Source organism: Populus euphratica, unplaced genomic scaffold (assembly GCF_000495115.2).
Source record: "Populus euphratica unplaced genomic scaffold, PopEup_1.0 scaffold111.1, whole genome shotgun sequence".
NCBI lineage: Eukaryota > Viridiplantae > Streptophyta > Magnoliopsida > Malpighiales > Salicaceae > Populus > Populus euphratica.
In genome coordinates, this window is record NW_011499877.1 from 126,187 (window position 1) to 145,799 (window position 19,613).

The following is a 19,613-nucleotide window of genomic DNA, read 5'->3' on the forward strand; positions in this document are numbered from 1 at the left end:
TTATAAATTTTAAAATCATTAAAAATTATATAATTATAAATTTTAAAACATGTAAAATTAGTTGATATGCATATAAATTAACTTGGATATTTATATTAATAATAAAAAATAAAAAACAAGAAGAATAAAAAAAAGAAATTAAAGGGAAAACAAAAAAATACAGCTTACATGTTTTGATTAAAAAAAAACTCTAAATAATAACAAACTGATTGAAAAATATGGTTAAAACACTAATAACTCTAAAATTTTATTTTTTATTTATGAAATATTAGCTTGATAAGTTATTCCTTTCTAGGAGGCTTACAAGTTTTTATGTAAGTATAAAACCAAGGCTGGAAAAATCATAAAATTTATAATAATCAAGGGAAAGTAACAAGATTAAATTAAACAAAACTTTTTAAATTTAGTTTGAGGAGATTCATGTAATAAATACACCGATAATACTAATGCTTAGTATAATTAAATTTTTTTGTAAAAAATTTAATTTAATTTAATAATAAAATAAAATATTATAAATTTTCTTATTTAATATACTAGTTTGGCGACGAGGCCTCATTTATAAAAATATATACTAGCCTCTCCTTTTTTTTTTTCTCTTTTATCATAGAACCCACATTAGATTCTCAAAGAATTGTCTTCCCAAGTGCTTTTAGCCACAGATAATTTAACAGTGGTTACTCGTACCCCATGACGCTTTTCACACACACACACACACACAAAAAATCTATTGGATCCTTGTGTAAACAAATTTATTGTTACCTTAGCGTTTTTTCAATTGGGTCCCCGGCTTACAGACAATGATGGCAGGCACATTTGTTGACAGAAGGACCAGATTGAGGATTTCAATGTAATCAGGGATCTAGATGCGAAATGGGTTATAAAGCGGGGACTAATTGTGAGGCTATCCCAATTGTCAAAAGGATCCCAAAGGTACTTTTCAGAGACAGCAAGTCTATAACCAAACAAGACTTATGAAGCTGAACGAAAAGAAATCAGAATCTCTCTCTGTTTTATTTACCGGTCTAAATTCTAAAATATTAAAAATTCCCGAAAATATCCACCATTTCTGATCTATTTTCTTCATTAATAATAATAATTAAAAAAAGAAAAGGAAAAAGAGAAAAATCACGCTCCTGACGCCTCTCCTTGTGTTGCCCGACGCAGCCACCTAACATTTACTTCCAACCTATATATAAAAAAGAAAAAAAAATTAAAATTAAAAGAGCAGAAGCTCTCTCCCTCGACGGACTCCCCAACGCTTCCCTCCCAACTACAAAAACCAAACACAACTCTCCCTCTCTAACGCACCAAACGCAAGACTCTGTATCTCTTGTTTCTGTCCCTGCTCCTTCGGATCTCGAAAATGCAGAGCACAGCCTTCACCTTCTCTCCCTCTCCCTCTCTCCTCAAACCACGACGCCTAATTTCTTCTTCTTCTACTACTACTTATTCGCCTCCCCATCGATTCGATCCAATTCGCGCTTTCTCGTCTTCAAAACGATACGATCTCGACTCTAACAATGTCGTTTTCCCTCGCCGATCCTGGTCCTTGTCTTCTGCTCCCAACTCGTCTCTTTCACGGCCCTGGAACCCGTTGCCTCCCTTGGTCTCCGAGAGTAAAACGGAGCGTTTTGAAGTGAGAGCTACGGCTGTTCCAGAGAGTGCTGGCGAGGGAAAGGAGAAGAGTAGTCTTGTCAAGACTTTAGAGCTTGGTTTGTTGTTTGGCCTTTGGTATCTTTTTAATATCTACTTCAATATTTATAACAAGCAGGTTCGTCTTTTCCTTTCTTCTCTCTCTGTTTTTTTTTTTTTTAAATTATATTGGAATAAATAATGAACTGGAAATGCTTAGATCATTTTTCAAATTTAGCAATGTATTAAGTTTTTTCTTTAATTTTGATTCAAATTAACCATACTGATTATTCAGAAAAAGAAAAAGAAAAGGAAAATACTATTAGTTTTTCTTAGATAAATGTTGATTGATAAAGAGGATTTTGTTATGCTACTTTTCATAGGTTTTGAAGGTATTCCCGAACCCAGTAACTGTTACTGCAGTTCAATTTGCTGTTGGGACGGTATTAGTTATTTTTATGTGGACTTTCAATCTATATAAAAGGCCGAAAATTAGTGGTGCGCAGGTATGTGATTTATGATGCAGCTGTAACGTCTAATATATGCGTGATTCATTCTTTCTGTTGTCGAGAGGGAGACTTATTATTTATTTATTTATTTGAGTAGCTTGCTATGATTCTGCCGTTGGCGGTGGTTCACACCCTAGGGAACCTTTTCACTAATATGAGTCTTGGAAAGGTGGCTGTTTCATTTACTCACACTATCAAAGCTATGGAGCCCTTCTTCTCGGTTGTCCTCTCCGCTATGTTTCTAGGGGAGGTACAGTTCTTTCTTTTTTTCTCATCTTTTGCATCTCCTGGATAGGGAGTTTACTATTATGTTCATTTTAGTAGCTAATGTTGCTGTTACTGTTTGAATGATTACTGTTTCTGTCAAATACTGGTTAAGTTGCCTTAGCTCTAATTTTTATCTTTCTGTACCAGATGCCTACCCTCTGGGTGGTTGGTTCCCTTTTACCAATTGTTGGTGGAGTGGCGCTTGCCTCAGTCACCGAGGCCTCTTTCAATTGGTAAGGGATGCATATGTCTAGTCATTATATAATTACAGTCACAGCCACCCAAAATTTTAGGGATGCACTTTATTTTGAGCTGTTACTGATGCACTCTATTACGAATTTATCATTATGTATTTCAAAAGGGCCGGTTTTTGGAGTGCAATGGCTTCTAATTTGACAAACCAATCTCGTAATGTCCTCAGCAAAAAAGTTATGGTTAAGAATGAGGTAATTCTGCCTTCCCATATTCACAACTTCATCATGGCTTTGGTGCATGTTGGACTGAACATTTTGGTTTTGCTTCCCAATTGAACTAAACATTTCCATAGTTGGTTCGTATTGCAATATTCTGGTACTTCAATTTGCTTTAGATTGGTGCATGACTAATGGTTTGTTCATGAACAGGAATCTATGGACAACATTACTCTTTTCTCCATCATAACGATCATGTCACTTGTCCTATTAGCCCCTGTGACTATCTTCATGGAAGGTGTCAAGTTTACTCCAGCATACCTCCAATCTGCTGTGAGTTCTTCAGCAGAAAAAAATTGTAACAAAATTCTTGGTTAATCAAAAACCATACTCGATATGAGTCCTTGTCTGATATACTTTTCTGTTTTTGTGTGACAGGGATTGAATGCTAAACAGGTATACACCAGGTCTCTTATTGCTGCGCTGTGTTTCCATGCCTATCAACAGGTAAGGTTGATTTGTGTTTTTGATGTTTCTCTTTTTTTCTCCAAACTCATAGGTCATCTATTCCTAAAGAATATAATTTTTTTACCTTTCTAGGGTTTTGTCCATTATGTTTTTCTGTCTGTGTAGTACTTTCATCTTGTATTTTTGAAAGTAATCATCTTTATATTTTAATTTGTCTTCACCATGGAAATTTGCCTTCTTTTGAGCATTTTACTTCTCGGGTTGTTTTTAGTGGACTAAATATTTGTGGAAAATCAATTGGATAGCATTGCTTATGTGCTGGAAAATGTCTACTTGTCACTGCATAAGACACCCAGATGTGTGAAATTTCCCCTCTTGATTTGGAAAAGTATTAATTCTATGCTGTTCAAGTCTTTCTAGGTTCTTGATTGTTTCTTTTCTAACCTTTGATCTGTTGTGTTGGTGAGAGAGGTTGGGAAATTGCTGCTGTCCTTGCCTTTTTAACATAGGATAGTGGTTTATGCCAAAAAAGGATTTCACAAACATTCTTTAGGCATTGACGACTCTATTGTTTGTAATTGCTATCTTTGCTCTGGGATTATTGAAATCTTCAAGTTTCTGACTGCAATTAGAGTATTGGTATCATAATATAAAAGGTGGTGCTGGGAGGTAAGGAGGTTAAACAACTTGAAATTAAAATAAGAAGTGTGTGCAAGTGCATATATATGGTTGCTGCTCTGTTTCTCTATAAAATACAGGCTGAAAGAGGTCACTGTTTGTCCAATGATGTGTGCCTTTATAAAGGAAGTTGTGCTTTGTAAATAACTCTCTTTTTTGAAAATAGCCATGTCTGATATTTTCAGGATTATACATTGCAGGTTTCCTATATGATATTGCAAAGGGTATCCCCTGTTACACACTCAGTTGGTAATTGTGTGAAGCGTGTGGTTGTCATTGTGAGCTCCGTCCTCTTCTTCAAGACACCTGTCTCGCCTATCAACTCACTAGGTAAAATTCATGTTTTGATGTCACAGCAACTCATTCCTTAATTTGCTTGCATGCTTGTTTCATTGTATCACGCTTTCCTCTTTTCTTATGATTTCTTCACATGATTTCCATTCAGGTACTGGCGTTGCTCTTGCTGGAGTTTTCCTGTATTCAAGAGTGAAGCGCATTAAGCCAAAGCCAAAGACAGCTTGAAGTTCCGGGGAGAGATTCTGCTATTACAATTGGGTCATTAGCTGATGCTATCCATATTATTGCATTCAAGAACATGTTTTGTAGATCAGGCGAGGAACTCATTTAGGTTTTTTCTGTACTATCTTTGGTTTTTTATTTTTTCCCCAGGGCTGGCTTTCCTCTCTTGTGAACACCCAATCAAAAATTTGCAGGGTGCAAGCAAGTTCGCCGTTTGTCATCTCTGAAAGAACTTATAGTTTTCCCCTTCTATATATCCTGACTCAAGTCTGCCAAACTTGGTTTTCAGAAAGAAGCATTTGGCCGCCTGTGGCATTCGATGGATTTTCCAGGCAGACTGGAAGCTTTGTGCAAAATCCAGTTCACTGGTGGCGAGTGTTAAAATGATTCCCAATTGTTTTATGATAGCTGAGCTGAATATGAAATGCCGGCCTTTGTGGTTTATCCGATCGTGGATTTTTAGTCAGGTGTTATCTTCGATGAAAAACAAAATTAAGGCATTCATAAAAAGAAAAAAAAGAGAAACATGGCCACAATTATCTCACTCATTGGTTTGGTAACTTTGTTTCCCTCGAGCTTTTTATCATTTGGGCGAAGGACACAAAATCAGCCACCTCAATGCACTTTTCAAATCATAAATCAGTTTGCTTTGATTGAAAATAACTATTATTACACTGAAATAAAAAATGAAAAAACGAGAAAGAAACCCCTGTGCTGCCAAAATCGGGGATTCACCTGAAACTGCTTCCACTGACTAAGACCTGGTTTCTCAGGTGGCCGACAAGGTTACTGCTCAGGAGTAATGGGCTGACACTCGATTCCTGCTAACTTCAATAGCTCTGAATCGCAGAAGCACTCTGCTAAATCTTCATCAACTACGGGGTTTGCACACTTGTTTTCAACCATGAAGATACAGTTATTTGCATCTATTGGCTCCGGAACAGCACGATCACAAGGGACCAAAGCATGATCAGAATTATCACTGCCATGAGCATCTGCTTTTCCTTTATCACCGCGGATGCTTAACAGATCGCTGATTTTCCCCCTCAAACCCATCAACTTCTTTTCTACAGCTTCAATGAAGTGCAAGAAAGCATCCCCACTTAACCCCTCGATTTGATTTGAAAAACTCTCGGCCAATGCTTCGAGCTTCTTCCTTCTCACCTTCTGTCTCTTCAATCCGAGCTTTCCCTTGACATTCTCTAAATAACCCAGGAGGTTGAACTCACGTTTCTGCATGGCATGAAGTCCTTTGTAGAACCCGATTTCTCTCTTAACCTCTGCTGCATTCTCTGGGTATGTTTCGACGGTGCCATCAGGACCGAAACAGACCATGCAAATCGTGACAGCACACAAGGTCTCAAGCTCCTCTACTTTCTTCTTCAAGGTTGGCTTTCGCTTTGAGAAGCTCACTGCTTGGGTTACTTTGTTACCCTCATTAATCTTTTTCATAAACTTTTCTCTTCTCGTAGCCGTTTTCCGTGATTTTGTAGCAATTGCGTATTTGAAAATAAACAAAGGCAAAGTAGAGCTGTGAGCAATAGCACTGGCGAATAAATAGAGATATCACAGACTTGACTGAATTCCGCCTTTTTTTATCCTGTTTCTATTAGGGTTTCTCTAGCTTCCTGCCGACATTAAGAAAAGAAAAGGAAAATTCGAAACTTAATTGGCTTTAGATTTTGGTTTGTTGCTTTTCTCAAGGAAAGACAGCATAATTCTTCCCTATTGAAATCGGATTTTTTCTCAAACAATCGATTAACTAAATTCAGATTTATTGGGACTTAGGGTTAAGGATTCAACTCATAATTGCCATTAATTTCCTAACTGATAATCTCTTTAATGTTTACTTGTTACCTTGTCTTTACCACATTTAATCAGTGCTTGCATGAGAAGATGTTCAAGAGATTTAACAGAAGCCACATCCAAAGATTCTTAATTCCCAAGCTAGAGAACAACCATCTCAGTACTTCCATGGAGGTTTTATCATATTATAAATCCCGCTAGAGTTAGAATGATTTTACCTTGTAAACTAATAATCGGAATGAAATTAATTATATAATCTAATGTTTTTAGAAAATGCGGATATATATTGAACTGAAAATCAAATGAGTATAAAAAAGAGAAAGGAAAGATCGGAGGAAAGAGGATTTTTTCTAATTCAAGAATTCAAGGTTCCCTTGCAAATCTTGAGAATAATTCTGTAATCAAAGCCTTAACATAAAATGCAAAACTTGTCATCTCACAATAAATTGTAACATCTAAAAGTCTTTTCGTTTCTTCACTTCACTTTCCTTCTTGTTCCTCAAGCTCTGAATAACACAATTAGCAACCAAGAAGTTCCTCCTTTTCTGTTCTTTCATTAGTTCTTTAAATTTGCTTTTAAGAAAATCTCAATCCTAAATTAACTTTCCGTTCTATCTCTATCCAAAAGCCATATATGGCTCTTAAGGACTTACATTTTGCTTTGAGAGATCATTTCTACTAAATCCACTTCCTTCTTCACTTCAAAACCCATGAATGGAGTCACTTCCGGTTCTGGCACATTCATCTCCAATCTCTTCTCATGAGCAACAGAATGATCACAAGGTAGCTCATCAAGAATAGAATCAACACTGCAGCCCTCTCGAAATATTTTCTCATGAATATCAAAATCAGCGACCTCGTTAAAACTATAGTTTGGAACTAATCCATCACCATTGTCTTTGAAAAGGACCAAGTCCCGTGGCAGCAGCTCCGGTGCTTTCATTCTGGTATCATTACCTAGAACGATATCAGTACTAGCAGTAGTTATCCCCAGGCCTCTCCCAGTAATGCCCGAATCTAAGTTCAAGCTCTTGATATAATCTTGCAGAAGGGTGGCTCTTGGATACTTTGGTCGACATTTTCGCTTCGAGTATTGCTTCCTTTTGGTTGCATTCCAATGGTTCTTAATTGAGTTTTCTGTCCTTCCCGGCAACTTCTTGGCAATTTCTGCCCATCTGTTGCCTAATTCTGAATGTGCCTGTATCAACACCTTATCCTCCTCTACACTCCACGTATCCTTCTGTAATGAGAATAATCAAAGAGATGATAAGAAATTGAACTGGCATCCTTATCCAGCTTATGAAGATAATGCCAAGACCCATGTACACATGTCATGTATGCATGATTCGTGAGCTGTTGATTTACTTTCTCTAACAAACAGAACTTGGATCTATTCTATTAGCTTTTTTAGCTCATGCATCAGCAAGAATTGATCAAGAATCTAAGATCTGCTAGCAATGCAGTATTACTGGGTAATAACTTCAAGCATGAAATAAACTCCTGCAAAAACTGCTTTTAATGCCCTAAATTTTATGTGCGATTCTTGTTAAAACAAGTGACGATATATCAAAATAGATAACAGTAATACACATAAAATGACAGAAGGGAAATTGGGAAATCACTCCCCATCACGTTAACCTTGATATTAGGCCTTAGATGGTTGTGCCATCTCTCTCTACACTGCTTTCCTATCCTTCCAGGCAACATTTGAGCAACATGACACCATTTTCTCACTCCATTCTGTTCAACCAGCTGGATCAGAATCCTGTGTAAACATGCAACATATACAATAACGCCATTATTGGAACCTAATTAACATGAAAACAAAAACCCCAGGGATGCATGTCTAATTAGAACAAGATATGGGCGTACCTATCTTCCTCAGTAGTCCATTGCCCTTTTACTATACTGTTCTTCTTAGGACCTTTCCATGTCTTTCTTGCCGAAGGTAGGGGTGCCCTAGTCTTGTTCAAACCCATTTTCCTTTTGCACTCATTCGAAGCAGCACTCACGCATGAGACTTCATCGGGTACAACAAAACTCACAGGATTTATTTCATCGAAATTCAAGGACACATGGTCCTGGTTGGATCCGATATCATCAATGGAATTCCTTTGACTAGACAGGTCTAAGTAGGCACCACTCTGCAAATCTTCGTTGACTTGACCATGTCCATGCCCACCACCTCCATTGATATTACCTACGAATGGTTTGCACTCATAATCATAGAAATCAATATCTGATGATAACCCATAAGGAAAAGCATCAAAAGAATCGAAGTCAGACCCAGTTTGGACACCAAAAAATGGATTTGATGCTGAGCCGTTAGCATGAAACTGACTGTCACGAGCATCATCAAGATGGTCAAAATCTTGAAGAAAGCCTTTTGATGATGGGCTAGCAGGTACTGTTTCAAAGGGAAAGTAGTCTTCTTTCATGTATGGTTTGTTTGACAAAAACATCGGTTGAGAAGCTCTTCTGAGGTTGTTGTTCTCAAGCTCCAAGAAATCTTGAGGCTCAATAGTCTGGGTTTGAGACGAGTACTAGTGTAGGAGTTACCACCTCAATATATAGTGTTGTTATTGCTTAATAGGAGAAGGCAGAAATACTCTTATGACAAGAGTTGAGATCTTGACCACTGGTTTCTAATGATCCAATGGTTGACATTGCATACCATTGCTTAGCACTAGTGACCATTAAGCTTCTCTGTGGGGTGTTATTAATTACAAATTCTCTCATAATTCTTAATTTCTTGTTGGAATTACCTAATATTTACATCTTTGTGGGTATGATCAAGCTGGTCAATGGCCTCAAATGGTAGAATCTACCAAGTGAGAAGACGGGAACCTTCTAATCGGATACGTTAGCATTCAAGATTAATAATGAGTCAATGCACTAATTCTCCAGTCAACCTAGATATATGCCAATTAATGCATGGTCCTCAAGCTGCATAATTGCCGCATTGAGGAGGAGAATTAATTAAGAGAAGACTTAATTAATTCTCCAGGGCGTTTTGCTTAGCAAATTAATTCTCTTTGCTTGATGGGATATTATCTGAGGCGAAAAGGATGTAATAAACTCAAATGTAATAACAGTGGAAAATGGTAACTGTTATGTTTTCTTTATTGATCATTCCGATATTAATTCTTTAATTTTATTCTTTGAGGTTACGAGGAAGATGAGTTTAATGCAGTGATTCTCTACTCAGTACATGCCCTTGGCGTAGACTACTTGAGTTGCAGGAAAAAGAAGCTAATTTCTATGGCCTCTTGGACAGTAATTTAACATCTATATATATATATATATGAAATAATCGAGATGTTCTAACAGATGATGAAGATTAAGGAATAACTTCATCCCTCCAATTTCAAAATGTAATTAATGGATCGGGTCGTAAAAAAACGTTTGTATTTTCCAACTCAGTCAGATTTCTTCATTCGGGCAATCAAAAGGTTCGAGGCCTTTATTTTTGGGTGTTCTGGTTCAAGTGGGCTTTGAAAATGTTTCTTCCAAATTAATTATTATTAGTTTTGATTTGCAATTTCAGCTTGACCCGGTTTTCGACTCATAGTTTTCTTTAACCTTAAATGGCCCAAAACCCAAATATAGACTGCAATATGGCTGTGAGAAGGCAAATGCTTTCAAATAGTTCGAAGTCATTAATTAGATCAAGAAATGCAATGTTTTTTCTAGTTTTCTTCGGGCGGATTGTTTTTGTCTTTTAAAAATATTTAAAAAAAAATTAAATTTTTTATTTTATTTATTTATTTTAAATTAATATATTTTTAGTATTTTTAAATTATTTTAATATACTGATGTTAAAAATAATTTTTTTAAAAAAACATTATTAATATATATTTTAATACAAAAAATTATTTGAAAAGCAACTACAACTATACTATCAAATAAGCTTGTAAAATTATATTTGGCTGGAATACCCTAACAATACATTTACAAGTTTTATTATAACTTTTTATTTTTAAAATTAAAGAGTTATTACTGTATCATTTTATCTTTGTTAATTGCTACGAGGCACCTAATTAGACAAACGGTCATGGAATTCTTACTTTTAAAAACAAGATTTACAGATGTCAAGAATTTTTGTATATTTCTATAGTTGTAATTTCATTTGAGTTTAATCATCATATAAAATAAGAGAATGCAACCATTTCTTTTGAATCTACATTGCAATTATAATTTTCTTTTTATACAAGTGAGACAAACTATGCATTTAAAAAAATTATTATGAAATATTTTTTTAAGAAACTAAAGAAAAAAGAAACCAATCAAATGATATAATTTTTAGAATATATGATGGGGGTAATATAAATACCATAAATAAATATGAACTGTTTTTAAAAATAAATAATAAATGTGAACTTATTGATTTTAAAAGATGAAAATCAATACCTTATGATAGAGTGGGATCGTGATGATTTGAAGATGTAATGGTATTGAAAACTTATTTGTAGATGTTTATGCTTGTTTGCTGTGAAAATTTGAGTTAGAAAATCAATACCTTATGCTCTCAACAATGCTCTTTCGATTCAACAAAAGCCTTAGTAGAAGAAATGGTACAACAGAAGCAAGCAGTAGTGTAGCAGCAAGAGTTAAGAGATAGGTAGCCAAGAATAACACGTGGCTGTTTGTAGTTAGTAAGCTGTTAGGTGGTCGGTTGGCAGCCAGAAGAGAAGGATTCATTTTCAGGAAACGAGTATAAAGAAACATGGAATCCTCAGCTATTTCTAAGCTTATGTTCTCATAAAGCTTAAATGCAGGCATACGGAGAAGTATTTGGCTTCTCTGTTAAAAGCAAATATGAAGTTGAATCAGACGTCCAAAACACGACTATGAAGTATGAACTGATGATTTTCTTAAAGGCAACTTGTCCTGGGCCGCTTGTTCTAACTCGTGATCAACTGAGTTCTGATATTTGCGTTCCACAATTAGTTCTGGTCCATCATTCTATACTGTTGTTGTGCTAAAACAAATTACGGTCTACATGAACAGTCTTTAAGATAACAAGTGCAATCTGAAGATGTTTTGATCATTATACACAGTGCAGCCACTTCGTAATCCTTTTCCTTTTAAGAACAAGTAATGATGCAGAAACCATTCCTCTTGCACCCAACAAAGTATAAAACCAACAAAAGATATTCTCATAGCACAACTCCTACCAAACTATCTGACTTCATCTGAAGTTTTAAACGGAGATAACACTGTTGTTGCTTATGATTGAAGCGTTGAGGACACAGATTTAGTATCTGTTTCTTAATGAAAGTGTCCACTAGTAATTTTTTTCTACATGGATATGGTCTCCATTTGAGACTATGGGACCCGAGTGGATATATATCATCAATCCCCATCTTTACAACTTGTGTAGTAGAAAGGAAAACAAACACTGAAAAGACTAATAAAGAAGCATTATCTGGGCCCTCGTGCTTAGAGTAGATATAGTGGAGAAATTATATGCTTAGCACTAGCATTTGTACCCTTGGCTCATAGGCAGTATCATTCAGAAAGTCCTAGGAAATCCATCTAAATGGCCCTTGATTCTGTATCCCAAGGTAAATGATGCATCAAGGCAGATGGACGAGTGCTAAAATCTAGTGACATCCAAAGAGACATACATTACTGAAGTCTTAATAATAAAGCACCATACACAAAAGGATGAAGATAATTAATTACAGCTAACTAGAGATGATGGCTAAGAATTAAGAAAGCAACTAATTAGGGCAGAAAAACTCAGTTGATTTATTAGAGTCACATTATAGTTCTACTATGATGGCACCCATGACTCACACAAGTCGAAAGCAAAAGAATACCTAATCGAAAAGAAATGGTCATTGAGGAAAATATGATAATATGGAAATGATCAATTCCAAGATTATAAAATGTTATCAGTTAGAAAAGATGGAAAGGGATGGAAAAGGTAGCTCACACCTCGTTATATATAGGCTTGAGCCATTACAATTTGTAAAAGTTAACGCAAAGTTGCAAGATGCAAAAGGCGATTCTCCCCTCTATAGCTAGAGGGAATATTGGATGAGATTCCCCTAAACAAATTCTTGAACCATTGGTGGAAGCTTGATAAACATGAACATAATCCGTATAGCTGTCAGAACTCTGAGAAGACTATTTTCTAGGAAAAAGGGGAGCACTTTAAAAAGACTACTCAGTAAAGCAGTTAGTCTCAAGACAACTACGCACCTGTTTTCCATTCCGAAGCTGTAAAATGAACACCCGGGCCACAACTGTTCCTCTGAATCACCAACTCATACTGCATGGCTTTTTACACTAATCTACGATTTTAACACCCTAGATGACAACCTGGAAAAGGAAGTAAAAAAGAGAGCACACAAACAAAAGAATCCAACACCTGTCTATTTGCGTTGCCCTATTACATGAACATGCTCCCTTCTCTATGGTTCTGCTGTCAAACGATGCTAATCAGGATGCACATTTGAAACTAGATCATAAAAATTTTTAGTTAAGACCCTCAAAGCAATCAAATCTCACGTTTACCAATTCAATATTAACTGCTGTGGTTAAGGGGTCGTTGGGTTGGAAAAGATAAGACATTCAAATCTAATAATGGAGTCACTTCCATAATGAAAATAAAGAAGGATTCCCAGTAATTAGATGAAGGATGCTGGTACTAGAAGAGCCTTTTTTTTCCCTTATTGGTGCAGAAGTTGTCTCCTTGCTAGGAAAGTATATGAAGCAAAGCAAGGAGTGCGTAATTTCTAACAACCATTGCAATCTTAAAAGAGAAAGCAGGACAGTCTTTTTTGTGCTCATGTTTTACTTTCACATGCATAACTTAAGTGCTTTCTCTCAAGTCTAGTGCTTTTGACCACAAAGTTGAAAGTTCAAATTCGTAGATAAGTCACTTCATGCAAAAATGTTGAAAGAATAGTCTCTGAATTCCCCCTTGCAAGAACCCTCTTCTGCAGGCCTGCTACAGGGCAATGACCTTTTCTAAATCTTTTTCCAGCATTTTAGATCATGGGTGAAGCATCTACCCACAAATTATTGATGCATACCAAGGCTCTTTTGATAGATAATTTCCTTTATTTTCCACTTCTGCATCATCTAAATGCTTTCCCGGCCAACACAAATAACAGTAAACACCACTGAAAACAAAAGGGAGGAAGAGGAAGATTCTAGCCAAGAAACAAAAGTGCAAATGACATTTTTTAATTATCATGTGTCTTCTGCCCAGCCTTTTGGGAGGTAGAGAACAATGAACACTGACAGACATACTATGGTTAGAACCAAGAAGACAAACACAAACCTACAAGATAAAACTTAATTACATAAATTTGACAAACGACCTCTCGAGCGACATACTGATAACTAGACTCAACAGAAATATGAATTTAGCATGATGACGAACCAGGATTGCTTTGACCAAGGTTAGAAAGCCCAGGACTAGGAGTTTGCTTTAATTCAGCTCCCTTACCAGTAAATCTAGGGCTCCGGTCAACCCTTGGTTCACTAACACGTGGGCTGTATGCCCTTTGTGATAGCCGTGGACTATATGAAGATTTCATATTCTCTACTGAACCTGGAGTGGAACTTGTTACTTTAGGGCTTTGTGTGCGGCGGATCTCGCCACGGCTTCGTGTCATAATTTCATCAAGAATTTCCCCATCATCAATATTAGTAGTTCTGGCTTGTGGATCCTGATCCTGTCAGATACATAAAGCTTTGTATATTAGAACCCAAAACTTCAGGACTATTTGAACTCCAATTTATATTTATGTAGTCGGACACCAAGAAGAGTGGATCCTGCAAGACAAATACTTGAATGCACAGAATAATTTGTGTCTGATAAGCTCTGTGATAATTTAGACCTAGTGAATTGCTAGCAAATTGCAAAATCCAAATGGATTTGGCATGGCGCAGATCCAGAACAATTTATCATCAAAGAGAATCAGGAAACCAGCTTTTGCCCAAACCTGAGCTGTATTCATGCCTAGCTGAAAAATGAAATGAAGAACGAATGAGATGAACTTACTTCAAATGTCATGTTGTAAGATACAGCAGGAGCTTCCTCATATTCCGCAGCATCCAAGTCTTGAAGATGGGCTCCTTTGAAAAACTTAGGGAGGACATACTGCCGCACTGGAACAAGAAGCATGATCAACAGTGGAAAAAGGACACCAGCAATTGGAATCCATGTTAAGCCAAAGCATACAAGCAGGTAAACTGTCTGGAACAAAGTGAAGGTGGCAATTGTTTTGAAGGGAACCGTCTCAATGAAGGTAGCATGATAGTCCTCTAACACCCTGGAAAACAGAAACCTGGATTAGATGTCGAATTCTTCTGAGGATTGCCATGGCATATTAATCATCATCATCATAGTATTATTTCTTATTAAATATGGTTTTATTAATTATAGAATTATCTTCTTCCAGTAGATTTTAAAACACAAAATCAATATATGAACAAGTTAAAAGTCAAAACATAGTGACAAAACAAATAAAAAATGGGAAATGCAGGTGAGGATAATTTACAGAAAATAGAAGAGTGCCTAGTTAACAGGATATGGCTGTACGAGCATGCACTCACTTGTATCTTCTGCTTGGAGCAGTAAAAAGCAACAATATCCTCTCCCAAAATTGATTTCCTGGCAAGCTTTCGATGGCCATAAAAGCAAAGTAACCCCAAAGAACTGAGGATGGGATCTTTTTCAGAACAGGCATGGCAGCAACACAACCACCAACCATCAATGCCTGAAGCAGATTGCTGAGACGTTGTTCTTTGACCTCAACTGGTAAAAGATCATCTATATCTTTATTCACATCAAAAACAGTCTCATCAACAGGGGCATCAATGTAGCCAGTACTTGAGGACAGCTGTATTGTAGATTCTTTCAGCTCTTTTAGTCCCTGTTTCAAGTAAAGGTAAGGAAAGAAGAAAAGGAAAACTAAACAAATATTTTGTCAATAAAAAGTCATAGGCAGGCTAATCTACCAGGGCAGATGGCAGTTGATAGACTAATGGAGTCTGCATTTCATTGTATGCTTCTTGCATGCTTTGGTATAATTGACCCAGGTTTGAATTTTTACCCATACTTTTTCTGGCGGTTGAAACAAGTTTATTTCGCAGAAGCTGTATGAGAGCAAAGAAACAAAGATGATGAGAATCAACAGTCTGTATGATACATGGATATAGACATTTATCAGTGTCAAGGGAAAAAAGAGAAGCATTTAAATGCACATCCAGTGATGAACAAAAAGGAGTTTGAAAACAAGCAGGGAAGCCAATAACATGCAAGTAGTGTTTCTCATAAACTTCCTCCTCTAGAAATACTGATTATTTAAGCTCCTCGCCCATGATTCAGATCATAAAAGGAAAAATGGTTGGACAGTCATCTTGTATGTACACGTTAATGCAAAGGAGCAGGTGTGATATGTTCTTCACTCATGTTATTTTTGAGCATTAAACACCAAACTCAGAAATTTACAGTAAAGAACTTGGATTACTCCTATTCTCAAAACCAGATATGTATTATACAAACTTAGAACTTGAAAGGCTATTACCTGATGTTTCAGGGTAGCTAAGCTTTTCGTATGCATTGGCGATTGTGGAATTACACCATTTGAAGGAGGAATGCCAATAAGACCACACAATATAACCTGTCCAAAACAAATTCAGCAGAAATGTAAAAAAGAAGTGCCTACATTTCTTCCTTCTTGCTGTGATTCAACCATTTTAGTAGAATAATGATGAGAAAAAATGATGTCTCTGAATAATACACTACCAAAAACCCCAAAAGAAGAAGATCATAGTGATAGGAAGATGGTTTCTTCAAATTGAACTCCTTTTGCTGTGCAAGTTGTGATGCAACACTATGATCAAAGTAGTAAAGCACAGCAATCATGGTTGCAGGAATAAATGCTCCAACTATATATAAAGGAGGCACATTCACCATTTCCTGCACCAATAGAAAAGGTATCACTACCATTCCAGGACTTGGAGGAATTATTGCACAGGTTAAGCTCTGAATCAAGTTATTGCACATCTAATATTCAAGGAAGTTTTGTTTTAGGATTAACCTTGATAACTGTCCAATTTGAGTATGCACCAGCAGACCATGGATTTGGACTAAAAAGCCGCCTTGGGATCCCTCTTGGAACATTATTAACTGGTATGTATGATATGGCTGTCCAGACAAGCACCATAAGTGGAACTCCATAATCTGCAATGAATCCTCGTAGCCAACCTTTGAATAAAAATAAATGAAGAAGGGCTGTCAGTAAAAGTTTACAAGACACATGTAGTGACCTGTTAAATTCATGACAGGGGAAAAAAAATCAGACGCATAGAAAGATAGACATGAATCCCTCTCCTTCTAAACCATTTTCAAGAGGCCTTGGTTTGAGAGAGAACGAGGGCAGGGCTTATGACCATTATGGGTACCACTAATACTGATACTTATGGAAAAGAGGTAAACTAACCATAGAACTACAAGTTCTTAATTGAAGATGACTGCTGTAAAACTCAACCTACAAGATGCAACAGAAGTTTATTTGCCTTTGGACCTCTATTTCATACCTGTACCATAGCGCCAGGATCTAGCCTTACGGCTCCTTAATGCAGTCAGAAGAAGGCCAAAGGACAGAACCAACGCAAACATTCCATTGCCAAATCGCCAAGAAGGTTGAAGTGCAGTCTGCTTAAGATTTTCCCTCTGGGGTATGCGGAACTCCTCAACAACTCCCTATAGTATCAAACCCCAAAGTTTAATTTATGATGAGAAGACAGTCTATGCAAACTCCACTACATTTTTGAATTATCTAATATAAGAACTTCCAAAAAATCAATTTCTCTTGAAAAATCTGATATACAGTCATTTGAAAACATTTAATTCAGAAGTCAAATGGATTTATGATAAAACGATGTGAATTCATTAAGAGCGTTCACCCTTATGGCCTGCTGCATAAAGAGCATTGCAATAAGCAGGCCAAATAATTCACCAGCAACACGCGTGAACCTGTTGATTATAGAGCATGCACCCAACACTGCCAGCAAGAAGAGCAACACAGCTGTCCACACACAAACCCTGAGAACACATAAGAAAATTCTTGAATATCACCAGAGATCCCACCTCGCATATCAGCTAAGAAAGTTTGTTTTGGTCATATACCATCCAGTCCAGGCTAAAAAGAGATTAGGCCCCAAATCCTTTCTGTCCTTTGCAAAGTCGAACATGAATGCATACATCAACACTGTTGGCTCAGCGACCCCCAGTATGAGTAGGGGCTGTCCTCCGACAATCGAATGGATGATGCCACAAAGCGCTGTCGATGCAAGAGTTTGCACTGCAGTCAATGTTCCATCTGTAACATGTAACAAAAAATAAAGTCTTAGCAGACGACTACTGAAATACTCATGGAAGAGGACAGTGGCAATATAAAAAAGCCAGCCAACCTGTATCTCTTTCTAGCTGTTCCCCAAAAGATATCACTGGAATTGCCGAAGCAAAGAATATATATGTTGTTGGAGCAAGGATCCTAAATGGAAGGACATAATATTGTTGACTTTGATTAATAAAGGATTCAAGATTTCATCTGTAACATTGATCATACAAAAAAGCTTCTGTTGTGCTCAAATTGACATAAATACTCTATTAGTAACCACTACAATTGGTAAGTATCACAACCATAGCATCTCATTTGTGTGATTAAATATGTGTAACAAGAGTCACGAACCTGATGCCCGCACGTAAACCACCTTTCCAGTCTTGCTTGTAGCACAAAAGCCTTCCTCTAAGATCATTTTTTATTCCACGTAAAGGAACAAATGTCTCCTCCATGACAACTCAGAGTTTTGGTGAATATAAAAGCAGTGAGATAGATTGGGTTTTGGCTCAACAAACTAATCTATGATAAAACACGAAACACAAGACTCCAACTGGATGAACTACTCGAGAGGCCACTATAAGCAGTTAAACTTGCATAGAAGAAGGTAAAAATGATAACCTATGGGCAGAAAGACAAGTAACAAAAGCAGGAACATAATCCTGAACTAAACATTTTGGAGAGATATATATATGTATGTATATAATTCTACAAGTAAATATATACAGTTAAAGATTCTTACATTTCTAGGAATATATAAAGAATGATATCGGTATATTTGCTATCAAGAACAAAAGAATCGTTTAGCAAAGAGTCAAATCACCTAATTAGTTAGTTAAGAATCAATGATACTAGCGAGCAGAATCCATAGTGAAATAAAAAGAGTCTGAATTAACGGAAAGAACAGATACTCTCCATATGCACAGATCTTCTTAGCGTTTGATTTTAATGAGATTTGGATGCATTAACACTGATTTCTTTACTTCATTACCAAGAAAAGCTTCCTGCTCATCAACCAAGTCCCACCAAAAAGCACACTAACATAACAGAATGCAGTTGAAAGATTCAAATTACATGTTACAATTATGAAAAACTAAACAAATTTTGGAGTGGTGAGGGGCTTAGACAACAAGAGCAACCAAACTAACGAAAACCCATGACCAAATACTGCATCTTTCAACTTTTTAAAACAAATTTAAGGCAAATGGGCATTAACAGAAGGGGACATCAACCTTAAGAATCCAAGAAAATGGACTACACAAGAAAGGATTGTACTAACGAGAACCCATGATTAAAATCACAAGAAAACTGATTTAGAACAGCGGTGTGCAAATGGACATCAACACAAGAAGGAAAGAACCAAGAACAAGACTTTAATCAAGATCACATTATTAAAAAAAGACCCTTTAAAGCAACAATGGAAACTCTTTCAAAGATTGTAGTTTCGGGGTACAGTTACATGAACTGAGAGAGCAAAAGCAGAAAATGACGACAGAGGGAACAGCTACAGAGAAATGAGGGCTGTAAAATGAACAAAAGTGTGTGTGAGAGAGAGAGAGAGCTGAGAGAGTCTTAGCAAGCAGAGAAGGTGAAGAAGCAATGGAAGGATTCTGGGGTGAATGAGTTGAGATAATGTGTGGTGACTAAGCATAAATATACAAGCCTCCTTTTCCTGGTCCTCCACAATAAAACAAAAACATATAAGAGACTTATGTAAGAGGGAGAGACTCTGAGAGAGATAGACGGAGACTGAAAATAATACTCTTAACGGTTGGCCTAATTTTCAAATAAAATAATTATAAAGAGATAAATATTTGGAATAAAAAGAAAAGAAAAAACATCGACCTGAATAATGCCAATTTTCTAAATCTCAATCATGAGTTAATTAAACTAAATCAGTCACTCTCAAATCATAGAGGTGAGGACTCCAATTTCCTATCAACAAAATAAAT

At 36.5% G+C, this 19,613-nt stretch overlaps 4 protein-coding genes across 4 annotated transcripts; 1 reads left to right on the forward strand and 3 right to left on the reverse strand.

The window, feature by feature from the left end:
• The first annotated feature begins 1,184 nt into the window (after positions 1-1,184).
• Positions 1,185-4,856, forward strand: LOC105128531 (triose phosphate/phosphate translocator, non-green plastid, chloroplastic-like). The gene is made up of 9 exons (XM_011030249.1): positions 1,185-1,771; positions 2,016-2,138; positions 2,239-2,391; positions 2,556-2,641; positions 2,770-2,854; positions 3,032-3,151; positions 3,257-3,325; positions 4,165-4,294; positions 4,410-4,856. Exons 1-9 carry the CDS (start codon positions 1,364-1,366, stop codon positions 4,484-4,486), a joined length of 1,251 nt encoding a protein of 416 aa, XP_011028551.1. The 5' UTR covers positions 1,185-1,363; the 3' UTR covers positions 4,487-4,856.
• On the reverse strand, positions 4,629-6,226 carry LOC105128530 (agamous-like MADS-box protein AGL17). The gene is made up of 2 exons (XM_011030248.1): positions 5,219-6,226; positions 4,629-5,070 (listed from the first exon to the last, which is right to left on the reverse strand). The coding sequence occupies exon 1, from the start codon at positions 5,933-5,935 to the stop codon at positions 5,270-5,272; it is 666 nt and encodes a 221-aa protein (XP_011028550.1). The 5' UTR covers positions 5,936-6,226; the 3' UTR covers positions 4,629-5,070; positions 5,219-5,269.
• A 439-nt stretch (positions 6,227-6,665) lies between these two features.
• Positions 6,666-8,727, reverse strand: LOC105128654 (transcription factor MYB98-like). Its single transcript, XM_011030417.1, has 3 exons — positions 8,162-8,727; positions 7,928-8,054; positions 6,666-7,529 (listed from the first exon to the last, which is right to left on the reverse strand). The coding sequence occupies exons 1-3, from the start codon at positions 8,725-8,727 to the stop codon at positions 6,939-6,941; spliced, it is 1,284 nt and encodes a 427-aa protein (XP_011028719.1). The 3' UTR covers positions 6,666-6,938.
• A 4,726-nt stretch (positions 8,728-13,453) lies between these two features.
• Positions 13,454-19,301, reverse strand: LOC105128532 (probable boron transporter 2). The gene is made up of 12 exons (XM_011030250.1): positions 18,013-19,301; positions 17,732-17,814; positions 17,448-17,640; positions 17,225-17,363; positions 16,856-17,021; positions 16,357-16,523; positions 16,062-16,235; positions 15,841-15,936; positions 15,272-15,409; positions 14,867-15,186; positions 14,313-14,583; positions 13,454-13,983 (listed from the first exon to the last, which is right to left on the reverse strand). Exons 1-12 carry the CDS (start codon positions 18,114-18,116, stop codon positions 13,672-13,674), a joined length of 2,163 nt encoding a protein of 720 aa, XP_011028552.1. The 5' UTR covers positions 18,117-19,301; the 3' UTR covers positions 13,454-13,671.
• Between the last annotated feature and the right edge of the window lie 312 nt (positions 19,302-19,613).

Bases quoted from the DNA above. Each gene is read 5' to 3' on its own strand.
- LOC105128531 (XM_011030249.1), top strand. From the start codon at position 1,364: ATGCAGAGCACAGCCTTCACCTTCTCTCCCTCTCCCTCTCTCCTCAAA. The intron at 2,642-2,769 runs GTAAGGGATGCA...GTATTTCAAAAG, and splicing joins ACCGAGGCCTCTTTCAATTG to GGCCGGTTTTTGGAGTGCAA. The intron at 3,326-4,164 runs GTAAGGTTGATT...TATACATTGCAG, and splicing joins GTTTCCATGCCTATCAACAG to GTTTCCTATATGATATTGCA.
- LOC105128530 (XM_011030248.1), bottom strand. From the start codon at position 5,935: ATGAAAAAGATTAATGAGGGTAACAAAGTAACCCAAGCAGTGAGCTTC.
- LOC105128654 (XM_011030417.1), bottom strand. From the start codon at position 8,727: ATGAAAGAAGACTACTTTCCCTTTGAAACAGTACCTGCTAGCCCATCA. The intron at 8,055-8,161 runs GTACGCCCATAT...ATGTTTACACAG, and splicing joins TGGACTACTGAGGAAGATAG to GATTCTGATCCAGCTGGTTG. The intron at 7,530-7,927 runs GTTAACGTGATG...TTCTCATTACAG, and splicing joins ATCTAAGGCCTAATATCAAG to AAGGATACGTGGAGTGTAGA.
- LOC105128532 (XM_011030250.1), bottom strand. From the start codon at position 18,116: ATGGAGGAGACATTTGTTCCTTTACGTGGAATAAAAAATGATCTTAGA. The intron at 16,524-16,855 runs GTATGAAATAGA...TTTTATTCAAAG, and splicing joins ATCCTGGCGCTATGGTACAG to GTTGGCTACGAGGATTCATT. The intron at 16,236-16,356 runs GTTAATCCTAAA...CTATTGGTGCAG, and splicing joins CAAATTGGACAGTTATCAAG to GAAATGGTGAATGTGCCTCC.